The sequence below is a fragment of the Poeciliopsis prolifica genome, unplaced genomic scaffold (genome assembly GCF_027474105.1).
Source record: "Poeciliopsis prolifica strain line A6 unplaced genomic scaffold, Auburn_PproV2 SCAFFOLD004, whole genome shotgun sequence".
In the NCBI taxonomy this organism is placed as follows: domain Eukaryota; kingdom Metazoa; phylum Chordata; class Actinopteri; order Cyprinodontiformes; family Poeciliidae; genus Poeciliopsis; species Poeciliopsis prolifica.
Genome location: NW_026562379.1, coordinates 4,963,127 through 4,975,252, shown reverse-complemented (window position 1 = coordinate 4,975,252; position 12,126 = coordinate 4,963,127). Strand labels below are relative to the sequence as shown.

The following is a 12,126-nucleotide window of genomic DNA, read 5'->3' as shown; positions in this document are numbered from 1 at the left end:
TATAACCTTTGAACACTGCCTATGGTGTTGTTATTTAGCAGCCTGGTGACAAACCAGTTCCTGGTTTTACACTTTGTTTTATGAGTTTCGGCTATTGAGATTTTGTTCAGTTTTACCCAATCGCTGAGGTCTGGCCATGACATTTGTCACGCGGCAGTTCGATGCTAATTCAGGTTACCAGTTATCGCCTGCACTGTAAACAACCATCCTCCACTGTGAAGGGAGAAACGCTGAGCTGAACGAAGTGGCTATTAATACTAATTCAATATTTGGAAGCGTGGCCAACACGGACTGAACGCCTTTGTTCACTCCATCTGCTGCCATTGCTGAAACTACAGGAAGGCGGTAATTCTAAGACAACGCAGAAAAACAAAGTCGTTGTTCAAAACTTCTCGGTTGGGAGCTTTTTTTGGTATTCAGTAAGTCAATATTTCTACACGACTGAAACAAAGTCACAGTAGAATAGGTGTTCACTGCTGCAGGCCTTCACACACATCTGTGCATTTCATTCCAATCAATGTACAAAACAACAATCCTATTTATGTCATGTGCATACACATCGCCTATTAGTTCTGTTTTCACCTGGTTTCAAAAAAGTCAGGATGTTTCCATAAGCCAGGTTTCAAAAGTGTCCGCATTCAGTTTCATGCATCCTAAATAAAGCCTGACAGGATACATCGTTGATTAGTTCCTATTTCAAACAAATTCTAATGAAATTGCTCTCAGATTGCATACATTCTCAACAAATGCAAAATACTAAATGTAGAACCATGTGTGTCTTGTGATTATGCCTATGAGTGGAAGGGGAATTAACACCGATTCAGCCTCTTGTCTGTCTTGATAGCAGTCTTTTGGGGAACATCTAATAGGAACATACAGAATGAAGGTTACAGAAAATGGAAGGATCTGACAATGAAGAAAATAAACTGACTGTGTATAACTGCTGGGGAGGTCACAAAAGCATCTTTAGCATTAAGTCTGACTGTAGCCAGTTAATGTCTGGTTCTTTGCTTGCTAAGTTAGGTGTGTCTCCATTGCCGTTTGTTCCCGATTGTGGCAATAAATATGGGCAGGAACGTGGATTGACCATTGACCCCCCAAAGATGCCATTTGCAGTTTACACATGCCAACGGAGGACATCATAGTTCTTGTTTTGATGAGTTATAACATAAATTGCATTGTATTTGAATCCAGGCGGCTTCAGCGACTCCATACACAGAGAAGGACTGCAGCGACAGAGCATTGTGCAGAGTCAGACAGATAGCATCTCACAGTTCATTTCTTTGTGAAGCTAGGACTGTTTGAACTTTAATTATAATTTTCAGGAACTTCATCACTAAGTGAAGCATGTTAAATAGATTAATTACACTTTATTTCTGTTAATTGTGAGGATTTTTTTACTTACAAATGTGACGTTTAAAAATAGAATATAACACACTATTGACAAAACCTATTTAAAACAGAAATGTGAGCTTAATGAAAAGTATGTTTAATACCTGCTTGAAGGTTATTTTCAAAGGGCATTTTTAAGCAAGTCTCATCTGAACACATTTTCTAATTTATTGAATATGTCTGCATGTTCCAACAGCCTCCACAGTCACCAGATCTCACTCCAACTGTGTTGCTTGCACTTCCTCGGATATAAAAGACATAGTTCAACAGTCTTGTATAAAAAGCCCATTGTCTCACAATTTTTTTATTTAGCATATAAAAGACCCTTATTCCCTCAGCATGCTGTCAACATTAACATCTTAATGTAACAAACAGACAGGTGCAAAACCACCTTCAGCAGGCAGACTTTTAGCGCCGGGCTGATAGAGACAGCATGCAGTTGACAAGCAATTCAGTCCTGCAGAGCGAGAGGCCAAAATCCTCGAGTTCCCCTCCCTGTTTCAAAAAAGATCAAATGCTCCGTGCAACAGCTGTGGAGCTACAGGCTCTTCCTATTCAGCCGCCACTAGATGGAAACAATAGCCTCCTCCAGCACAGTCTGCGTTGCATCCATTATTGCTTTCTGCACAAGGTTGCGTCTCTTCATTAAAACATCCTGGTCCAGGCTAGATGTTTGCCTGCGTCTGTGTGTTTGATTTCAGGCTCTCTGTTCGCCTTAAAGCGCTCTCTCCCCCTCCAACTTTGAGTCTTTCACGCAAAATAAGACGGCGAGATTTCTGCCAGCTGCAAGACAGCTCTGGTTTTAGAGCATCTGACCTGTGAGGCTCAATAAAGTTTCACATTTTGTTTCCTGAAAACATTAGCAGAACTCGTAATTTGGAGTCAGCGACAGTAAGACGTCCCTGGGGCTATCGTTTTACAGGTGGAATGAGCTGTTCCCTATAACCACAGCGGAGAAAAATAAACTCGGAACTGAAGGCAGCAGAGGCAGGTAGTGACAGGCTTCTCATAAGTAATGGATAGATTTTACTTCATCTTCTTTAATATCCTCATATAATAAAGACAAGGAATCCTTGTAGCAACATCCAGTGGATTTTTATTAAAGTGACCTAATGCATGGATTTTTTTTGTGGCTTTTTTAATCAGAAGCTGCCTCTGTCCCAGATCATTTCAAAAACTTTACTTTGCAAGAGTTTTTCCATTTTATGTCATTATTACGACAGAGGACAGGGTTTAACTCTTAACTGACGTATTAAAAACTTCATTCATTTTCGTTAGTTATTTATATTAGGACTGCATGGTGGGGAGTGGTTTTCACTGCTGCTTTGAAGCAAGAAAGTTGTGGGTTTAAATCCCAACCTGGGGTCTTTGTGCATGCTTTTATTTAGCAATTATGTTCTACAAACAACTGGCTTTTCTAAATTGTTCCTTGGTGTGTGTGTGTACAAACCACCATGCACACACACACGCACACCTACCAATTCACCCGACAGGCATGCCTTTTTTGGACCGTGTGAGGAAGCCGGAGTACCCAGAAGAGAACCCACGTGTGCGCAGAGAGAATATGGCGAACTCCATGCAGAAAGACCCCAGGCCATGGAATCGAACCCAGGATCGTGCTGCACGGCAACAGTGCTACCAACTGCACCACTGCGCAGGCCCCTTTTTCAGTCAGATTTAGATCAATAGAAAAACATCAATATACATCTTACATTATTTTTAATTAGACATCCTTCTCATTTCCTTTAAGAAAAGCTCATAGGAAGTTTTCTACTCAAACTTCTTGGTTGAACAGAAATCTGTTTGGGATGCACATCATTTTCAGATACATTGCTACCTGGTCCAAACTAATCAATTTATATCATTTATGTGTTCATTTTACATATTAATTCAATGTATATTCATTCTGTGGTGACAAAAAAACCCACTGCGGACACTTGAGGGTCAGAGGGGGCTCTTGTGATCGTTTTAGCCCTCGGTCCTTTTTATAGTTAATGCGGCCCTGCGTAAATGTAAAAATAACTGAGCGCTTGCTGCTTATTCGCATATCTCTGCGCGCTCTTTCCAAGTCATCCCAGTCAACAGCTTCGAAACGCGTGCTGCCGTGTCGAGCACGAAAACGATCGACTTGTTCGGTTGATCGGTTCGTGGCTGCAGGAGGTTGGCGAATCAAACCGCAGCCTCTTGGAAAGCGTGCGAGGGAACTATTCGCGGCAGAAATGTCAGAGGTATTTGACCATCCTCCAGCATCTGTCTGATAATTTTCCTTGTGTGGCGCTGGGGTTGAAATGTGAGCGTCACGGCGCTCACTCCTCCTCCTCCTCCTCCTCCTGGTCCTGTGTGTCTCTGCTGGAGTGAAGTCCCTCTGAGCGGCTCTCAAAACTTCAGAGTGGAGCCTGGAAGCGGAGGGAGAGGATCCTCTGGAGCGACGCGAACAGCCGACCTCCCGTCCTGCTTCTCCCGGTCGAACCGAGGATTAAACTCGCCGCGTTTCTGTTCCTCTGGTTTCCGCTCGGCTGGTCACCGAAGTTTCCCGACTGACACGTTGTGGTTCCGGACCTGTTTCTCAGCTTTCTCTGGGATTAATCTGGTTTATTTACGGACTTCATGGTCCGGCGTTAAGAGACTCTGTGTGCTGCAGTTTCTCCCCCTCCAGCCCCTTTTTTTTCTCTCTCTCTCTTTTTCGGAGGGATTTTTTTCCAGTTATATGTGGAAATAAGGGGGACCCGCTCCGTCTCTCTGACATTTTCATGCGTATTCCTAAAGGACACAGACTTATTTTTCCTAGTTGAAGATCATCAGCATGGATGGTTGTCCGCTGCAGGTGGTGCTCTCCTTGTGTCTGCTGCTGGTTTCCAGCTCCGGCTTTGAGATCGGCTCCTACGACCTGGACCGGGACCGACCGGCCAAGTGCGAGCCCATCGTGATCCCCATGTGCCAGGGCATCGGCTACAACCTCACCCGGATGCCCAACTTCATGCAGCACGACGACCAGGAGGAGGCTGCCATCAAGCTGCTGGAGTTCGCGCCCCTGGTGAAGTACGGCTGCGACGTGCACCTCCGCTTCTTCCTCTGCTCCCTCTACGCCCCCATGTGCACCGACAAGGTGTCGACCTCCATCCCCGCCTGCAGGCCCATGTGCGAGCAGGCCCGGGAGAAGTGTGCCCCCATCATGAAGCAGTTCAGCTACACCTGGCCCGACTCGCTCAACTGCTCCAGGCTGCCCACCAGGTACGACCCCAACGCCCTGTGCATGGAGGCCCCCGAGAACGAGACCAGGACGGAGGGCAAGAAGGGTGAGGGGATGCTCCCTGTGCCCCACAGGCCACGGCAGTCGGGTGCCAGCGGGGCCCGCCCTCCTGGCGCCGGGGGCTCCTGTGAAAACACAGATAAGTTCCAGTTCGTGGAGAAAAGTCAATCCTGCGCCCCGCGCTGCTCGCCGGCTGTGGACGTCTACTGGTCCAGGCAGGACAAGGACTTCGCCTTCATCTGGGTGACGGTGTGGTCCATCCTGTGTTTTGTGTCCACCGCCTTCACTGTTCTGACCTTCCTCCTGGAGCCCCACCGCTTCCAGTACCCCGAGAGGCCCATCATATTCCTCTCCATGTGTTACAACGTCTACTCCGTGGCCTTCATCATCCGTTCGGTGGCGGGCCCGGAGAACATCGCCTGCGACCGGGAGAACGGGGAGCTGTACATCATCCAGGAGGGGCTGGAGTCAACTGGGTGCACCATAGTCTTCCTCATCCTCTACTACTTTGGGATGGCGTCTTCGATCTGGTGGGTCATCCTCACCCTCACCTGGTTCCTGGCTGCGGGGAAGAAGTGGGGTCACGAGGCCATTGAAGCCCACAGCAACTACTTCCACATGGCCGCCTGGGGCATCCCCGCTCTCAAGACGATCATCATCCTCACCATGAGGAAGGTGGCCGGAGACGAGCTGACGGGTCTGTGCTACGTGGGCAGCATGGACTCGGGGGCGCTCACTGGCTTCGTCCTCATCCCGCTGTCGTGCTACCTGATCATCGGCACGTCCTTCATCCTCACGGGCTTCGTCGCCCTCTTCCACATCCGCAAGGTCATGAAGACGGAGGGCACCAACACGGAGAAGCTGGAGAAGCTCATGGTGAAGATCGGCATCTACTCCATCCTTTACACGGTGCCGGCCACGTGCGTCATCGTCTGCTACTTCTACGAGCGGCTCAACATGGACTACTGGAAGCTGAGGGGCCTGCAGACAAAGTGCGGCTCCTTCGGCGGCCCCGCCGCCGACTGCTCGCTGCAGACGTCCGTGCCCACGGTGGCCGTGTTCATGCTGAAGATCTTCATGTCGCTGGTGGTGGGGATCACCAGTGGGGTGTGGGTGTGGAGCTCCAAGACCCTGCAGACCTGGCAGGGCCTGTGCAGCAGGAAGCTGGCGGACAGGACTAGTGGCAGGAAGCCCTGCGGCGGCGTGAACTGCGGCAGCACGCACTGCCACTACAAATCCCCTGCTGTGGTTCTGCACATGGCCAAGACTGACCCACATTCAGACAGCCCCACACACGTCTGACAGGAAAGCACTCACACACACACACACACACAAACACACACAAACACGTCGTGCGCCCTGCTTGAGGAGCTACTTGAGGACTTGAACTGAACTGGTGGGTACTTCTCCGCTGCTGCTGCTGAAGGGCACACAGGTATCTATGAACAGTATTCAATCAGTGCATAAAGGGAAATGTTCGGTATCGGTCCCCCTCATATTTTCTTGTTCTCGCTGTTCTCCAGTTTTGCAAAGCGAAAAAATATAAATGTGTATTCTTATACTGTTCCAGTGGGAGGATGTTGGGAAAGATTTGTGTATTTTCCTCTCTGAGTGTCATGGTTATCTGTATAAATCTGTAAAGAAAAAAATGGTTTATTTATTGTAAATATATTTAATTTAAAAGCCCAACTTGGCTCTCACAGGAGTTGTTTAGTTACATGCTTCAAAAGGTAAGGGAAATTAAGTGCCTTTTATAAGAAATCGTGGCTTTTTTTTTTTTGCAGGGGGAGAGGTTAATAAATCTGTGGAGTTCATGTGAAACTGTCTTGTTCCAGTGGTTATTTGAGCGTCTTAAGGATGTCAATGCAAACACATCGTCATCTCTCTCTCTCTCTCTCTCTCTCTCTCTTTCTTTCTCTCTCTCTCTCTCTTTTGTGCTATCCGTCTCAGATAATTCAGACAGTTATCTATTCATTTTGTAAACCGTGGGGCTCTGGGTGTCTTGTCTTCCCAGAGGCATCCTCGCCGAGGATCCTCAAAGAGAATCGCTGATGAATGGAGCGACGAACCGTGGCAGGCGCTAACGTTTGCGTCATCGGCTTTAAACGCGCGCAAAAAAAAAAGAATGCGGCAGCACTTCGAGGAGGAATATATTAAATTAATGGCTGTTTTAATCCTTTTCCTCAGAGTCAGTGTTGTTGCTTTCTCTCTCTCTCTCTTTGCTCCATTTGATCGTCGTTCAAAACACTCCGCACTTTGATCTGAGAGCGCAAATCTAAAGTGGATTTCAGACTTATTGCGTGGTTTGGAGTTGAGCGCCCGGAGCCGCTCATTGAGCTGATGGGACATTAGCTGAACACTCAGGCTTGATGGCTGGAGGCTCCAGGAATATCTGACGCGGATCTGCGGAATTCCCGCTTTCGCAAAAAAAAAAAAAAAAAAAAACGTTTCGTTCTGCGGGAACAGCTCGCCTCTGCGCCTTGCAGAAATCGCCGCGAGGCGCAAAGAACCACTTATTCGATGAGGAAGAATGTCGAGCATTATTCCTCATCGAATAGGAGCTGCGAGCCGCCACTAGTTTTTAACTGTCGTAAAACTCAAGTTTTTATAAACCATGAGAGCCACCGTGTCCTCAGACGGTCCATAAACGAGGGGAAATAAATAGCTTTTACATTAGGAGGCCGCGTGGCTGCAGTGCCAACACAAATTGCAACCTCGCACACCAGGTTGTTTTATTGCACAACACCGTGGAAATAAGTGTTTTTGACAGCAATGGGGTCGATTGTTTATTGCTCCGGCCCACACGATTGCTTTGTCACCCCCCACTTCCCCCCCCTCCCCCCCAAAAAAAGCAGCAACGTCGTGGCAGTCGTCTTGGAAAAAAAGCTGCACTGGGACCAGGAGCTGCTTTTTGTGCCATTAACAGTTTGTCAGCGGGGGGTGACGCAGGCGTGCGCGCGCCGACGTCATGCGCAGTTTGAAAGGTTGTTTGCTTTTCCTTTTTTCCGCCATTACCTTCATTTCAGAGAACAAGATCTCCCTAAACCTGTTGAGTGGACACTCAGAGCTTGAAGTGTTCATGAAACATTTTGGATTCACGCAACAGAATCTAGTTGTTGTTTTCTAGTAACTGCTAGCAACTGGAAAACAATTAATATGAAACCCTGATTGCTTTTTGTGAGTTAAAAGTTTGATGCAAAAAAAAGCACAAAAAAAACATGTTAGTCATTTGTTTAATCTTTAGCAGTGAGTTGAAATGTAATGGTTCGCCTCTGACTGTGTGAAAGTTTGATTTCAAAGGTTGCTGAAGGCTTAAGCCGTCAAATAAAGCGAGCAAAGGATAAAGTGCAAAATTCTGCGCCAAAAAATAGGTGAACGGCCGTGCGGCCATGCAGGACGGAAACAAACAGAACACCACTCTTCTCCACATTTTGAAAGAAAATCCGGCTGAAGGCCTCGGAGCGTTGTTAGTGAATATTAGTGGACAGACAGGATCACGAAGTCCAGCGGGCAGGTCAGGGTTACGGCTGCAGAGAGGCTGAAGGCCGAGCTGGGCCATAAAACAATAGCAAAGAGTTCAATTCATCATTGTTCATTAGCAAGGTCTACTACAGCTCTGGCCTTTTGGGCAGAGTGGCAAGAAGAAATCCATTACTGCAGGATAGACTGTTAGCTGTATTTGGAAGTCGACCAATAAAAAGTAAACCGAATGTGAAACACTATTTTTGGAGGGAGGGCAGGTTAGTAGAAAGCTGGTCAGAGCTGGTGAGATAATCGAAGAGCAAACTTAGAAGAAAAGAAACTTTTAGAGGATCTAAAACTTATCCTCTCCATTCGACCTGACTGGGCTTTAGCCGTTTTGCAAACATTACAGCTGCGCAGCAGCTTAAGAAAGGTTTTCGCTGCGTTCACTCAAATGCTCTGAATGCAGGTTCACGTCGCATGTTTCAGAAACATTTTGTAACACCAGATACTTCTGCAAAGCAACTGTGCTTACTTTTCACCAGTGGATGCTTTATGATTCAGTAGTAAATCAATCACATTTCTAGTCAGCTGAGTTAACCTAAATTACTTATTCCAGATCCTTGGACAGAACAAGATATGGGCAACTACCAACAGCCCCCTTCCCTTTTTTTCTTTTTCTGTTTTCATTACTCAGGCTTTGTAGATGTCGTCCACAGCTTGGCAGGAGTACGCTCCAAGTCCTGGACTCTGACACTGAATCACATTTAACTATTAAAAAGGGGCTGTTTTGATTGGAGTGTGCTCGCTCGCAGCCATGAGCCTCAGCTGGCCGGGTTCTCAGCGACATTTTCCAGTTCATGGACGCCTCCTGAATGGGAAGTGGTGGAGGGGGGTGCCCGTGCTTCCTCCACTAGTTTACACTTCAGTGGCATGACCCAGGGAGGCAGAGCACTTGCTGTGTGAGACAAACCGGCTCCCCCACCTGTGCCGAGCTGATTAGATAGCGAGGAGGCAGCAGACGGGAAGTTTGCATGTTTTAGTCTGAACTTTTTCCCCTCCCTCAGCAGTTCTTGTTTGATTTTTCTGTGTTTCTTCCAGGTATTGCCGAATATGAATTAGAAATTACTTGTTATTGCAGCAAAGGGATCTATTTTTTTCCCCCCCTTTTTCCTTTTCTCCTCCTCACATCTGAATTCTATCGCTGCATTTCCAGGTCACCGGCTGCTATTTTTAGCTCCTTTCATTCACAGAGGAAAGGAATCACAGAGCTCAGAGCTTCAGATAGAAGAAGAGAGAAAAGAAAAAGTTCAGACCAAAATCAGAGTTTGTTTGAACTGTGGGGTTTTTTTTTGGCGTTAGAAATGCGCCTGCCGGGAACACCTTCCCCTTCCCAACACACGCACGCACACAAACACACCTGGGGTCAGTAGTACACAGACATACACAACCAATGAGCACTGAACTTGTTTTACAGAAGACCCCACCCCACCTCCAGTAAAGTCCAATTTCAGGAGTAAGTAAGCTCAGTCTCGCTCGAGAGGTTTAGCTTGGCCGAGTTTCCGAGCTGTTTTTCTCCTCTGGCTCAGGAGGTTAAATAGTGTCAGAGTCACTGAGCAGCAACTTTGTCTGGGCCAAAAGGCATTCTGCTCCCAGAAAAGGCAACACTTTCCCTTCAGGGTTTCTACAGAAAATTCTAATCGTGTCGGAGTATTTATTGAATCCCAAGCTGTGTGGAACAGCCGCGTTTACGCAGGATTTGCAAAGTTTATTTCTGATAGGAAAAGGAGGGAGGGGGGGCGTGAAAACACCTCAGCGCTTATCCTGCTGCTGACACCACGTTTTTGTCTGCTGAGGAGAAGTCCCTCCATCTGGTCACGGGTCTGATTAAAGGCGATCATTATGGCATCAATGCGCCTCCCTCGTATACTTAAACCCCTGCCCAACCCTGAGGGTGAAAAAAAAGGGGAAAATAAAGCATCCTTCATTACCCTGACCTCCCTCTTTCTATAGTCCCTTACCCCCACCCTTGAGCACTATCCCTTTCCTGGGCTGTTTTGATGTGTAAATGAGCACATTGAAAACCTGCAGGCCCCCAAAGAGATGCTTTCCATGAAAATGCGCCAGTCGGAGAGCAGCAGAGTTCACACAGATCGCCACTCCTCACAAGCAGACTCTAATCAGGCGGCCAGCACGCCACTGTCGTCTCTCCTGTCAGGGCAAGACGTACACGCACGCATTCGCACGCATTCGCACGCATTCGCACGCACACACTGTGTGTATTCTGACTCATACCATTATGCAGACATTGTCATTCACACAATGACCTGAGAGGGGAATCCGTTCCCAGGACGAAGCCGCACTGATAATTTGGGCTTGCAGCAACTTTGTTACAATGCAGAGATAAATTGTGGAGGAAAAAAAGATAAGATGTGAGAACTGAAATAACTCTGCAGCAATCATCCAGCCGATGAAATCAAAGCAGGTTAGATAAAAACGTCTGCTTTGGCGCTCGCAGGAATGTTCGGTGTCTTGAAGTTCCTGGAACACAGCAAATGAAATTATCAAAGGTGTTTTTATGGTAGTGCTCAAATGTTGCTCTCTAGAACAAACTCCAGATATTACCAGGACGGTGTCTGAAAATTGTTGCCCTAGGGAAGACTGAGTTAAGAGAAGTGTTGCACATTTTGCCCCCAAACTTCACGTTATGAGCAACAAAACACAACAAATTACAATATTGTTTGATTCACTTTAAACTAAAACTCATTTTTTAATATATGCAACCTGGGCTTCCCTAAACACCAGAGCAGAGATGTACAGAGTGCATGTACTGTACAGTACATAGGCCTACTTTTCACTTGGCCAATGTAACATTTATTGTATCTTATGTAATATTATTATTTTCTATGAAACTAAATTTTGAATTTTTATTGCCTGCAAAACAAGTATCAAGTTAACTGAAATATTACTCCCTATGCAATGAATCCATATGAGGTTCACTTTTCTACAACAATTTACTGAAATATATTAAATTTAACCCATTTAGCCATAACATATACTGATGTTAAAGACAATGTTCCTTCTTGGTTGGTTTTTGTTTTGTTTTGTTTGTTTTTTTACCACAGAAAATGAAAATAGACAAGATGAGTTGGAATGAAGATAAATGTTAAAAAAGCAACACTGTTTTATCATTCTGTGATCGCATACCCCTACCATATGATGAAAGTGATGTAATGTCAGGAACTGATTAATCACATCTGCCAGCTGATTTGCTAGAGGGAGGTTATAAACTGAAGTTCAAAAATATACAAGATTACTGTGTTGGAGATTTACATGGAGCCATTTTGAAACACAACCTTGTTTTACTTGTAGGTGCGTCTGCTCTCGCTATATTTGTCATTGTTCTTGACCATGAGCCGGGAAATGAGGGAAGTAGTGAAATAGTTCACTAGAAGCTCTGTTGTCCCGTCTCCAAACCCACCATGGGCTGATCTTTTCAGTCGACCGTCCTGGTCTTCCTTTAAAAAAAAAGGCCGATTATCACGCCGATAACAGTGGATTCCTGGTTGATCCTGTCAGTAGCACAAAGATAAATCCATGCCAGGCTAAGTAAACATGGCCAGTACAGTGAAACCCAGATGAGCCAGATTTCAAACCTCAAAAATCTGAGACTTTTACAGAAACAATAATTACTAATCAGTTTTTTTTTTTGTTTTGAATATCTAATATAGTGTCAAACTGGGAACTGCTGCTGCTCAAGTTACTCAATATGTTGCTGGAAAACCAAAGAACGAGTGAGTGAGTTGATGCCACCAGCCGAGCTTAGCTGACTGTGAGCGGCTAAAATCTTTCCTCTGTCTACGTCTCTGGACAGAAGTTCAGTGAAATTATTCAATATTCTGTCGGGAAAATAAAGCCTATTATTCGTTGACATTGATCATGTGTACATTGCAATGTGTACTGTTATTGATTCATTGCGATATCCTACCAGGAACCTGAATAGGCTGATCTGAAGACTCTTG

The 12,126-nt window shown here is 46.0% G+C and overlaps 1 protein-coding gene across 1 annotated transcript; it reads left to right on the top strand.

Moving 5' to 3' along the window:
• Positions 1-3,350: 3,350 nt before the first annotated feature.
• Positions 3,351-6,466, top strand: fzd9b (frizzled class receptor 9b). The gene has a single exon (XM_055028955.1). The coding sequence runs from the start codon at positions 4,196-4,198 to the stop codon at positions 5,942-5,944; it is 1,749 nt and encodes a 582-aa protein (XP_054884930.1). The 5' UTR covers positions 3,351-4,195; the 3' UTR covers positions 5,945-6,466.
• The last annotated feature ends 5,660 nt before the right edge of the window (positions 6,467-12,126 follow it).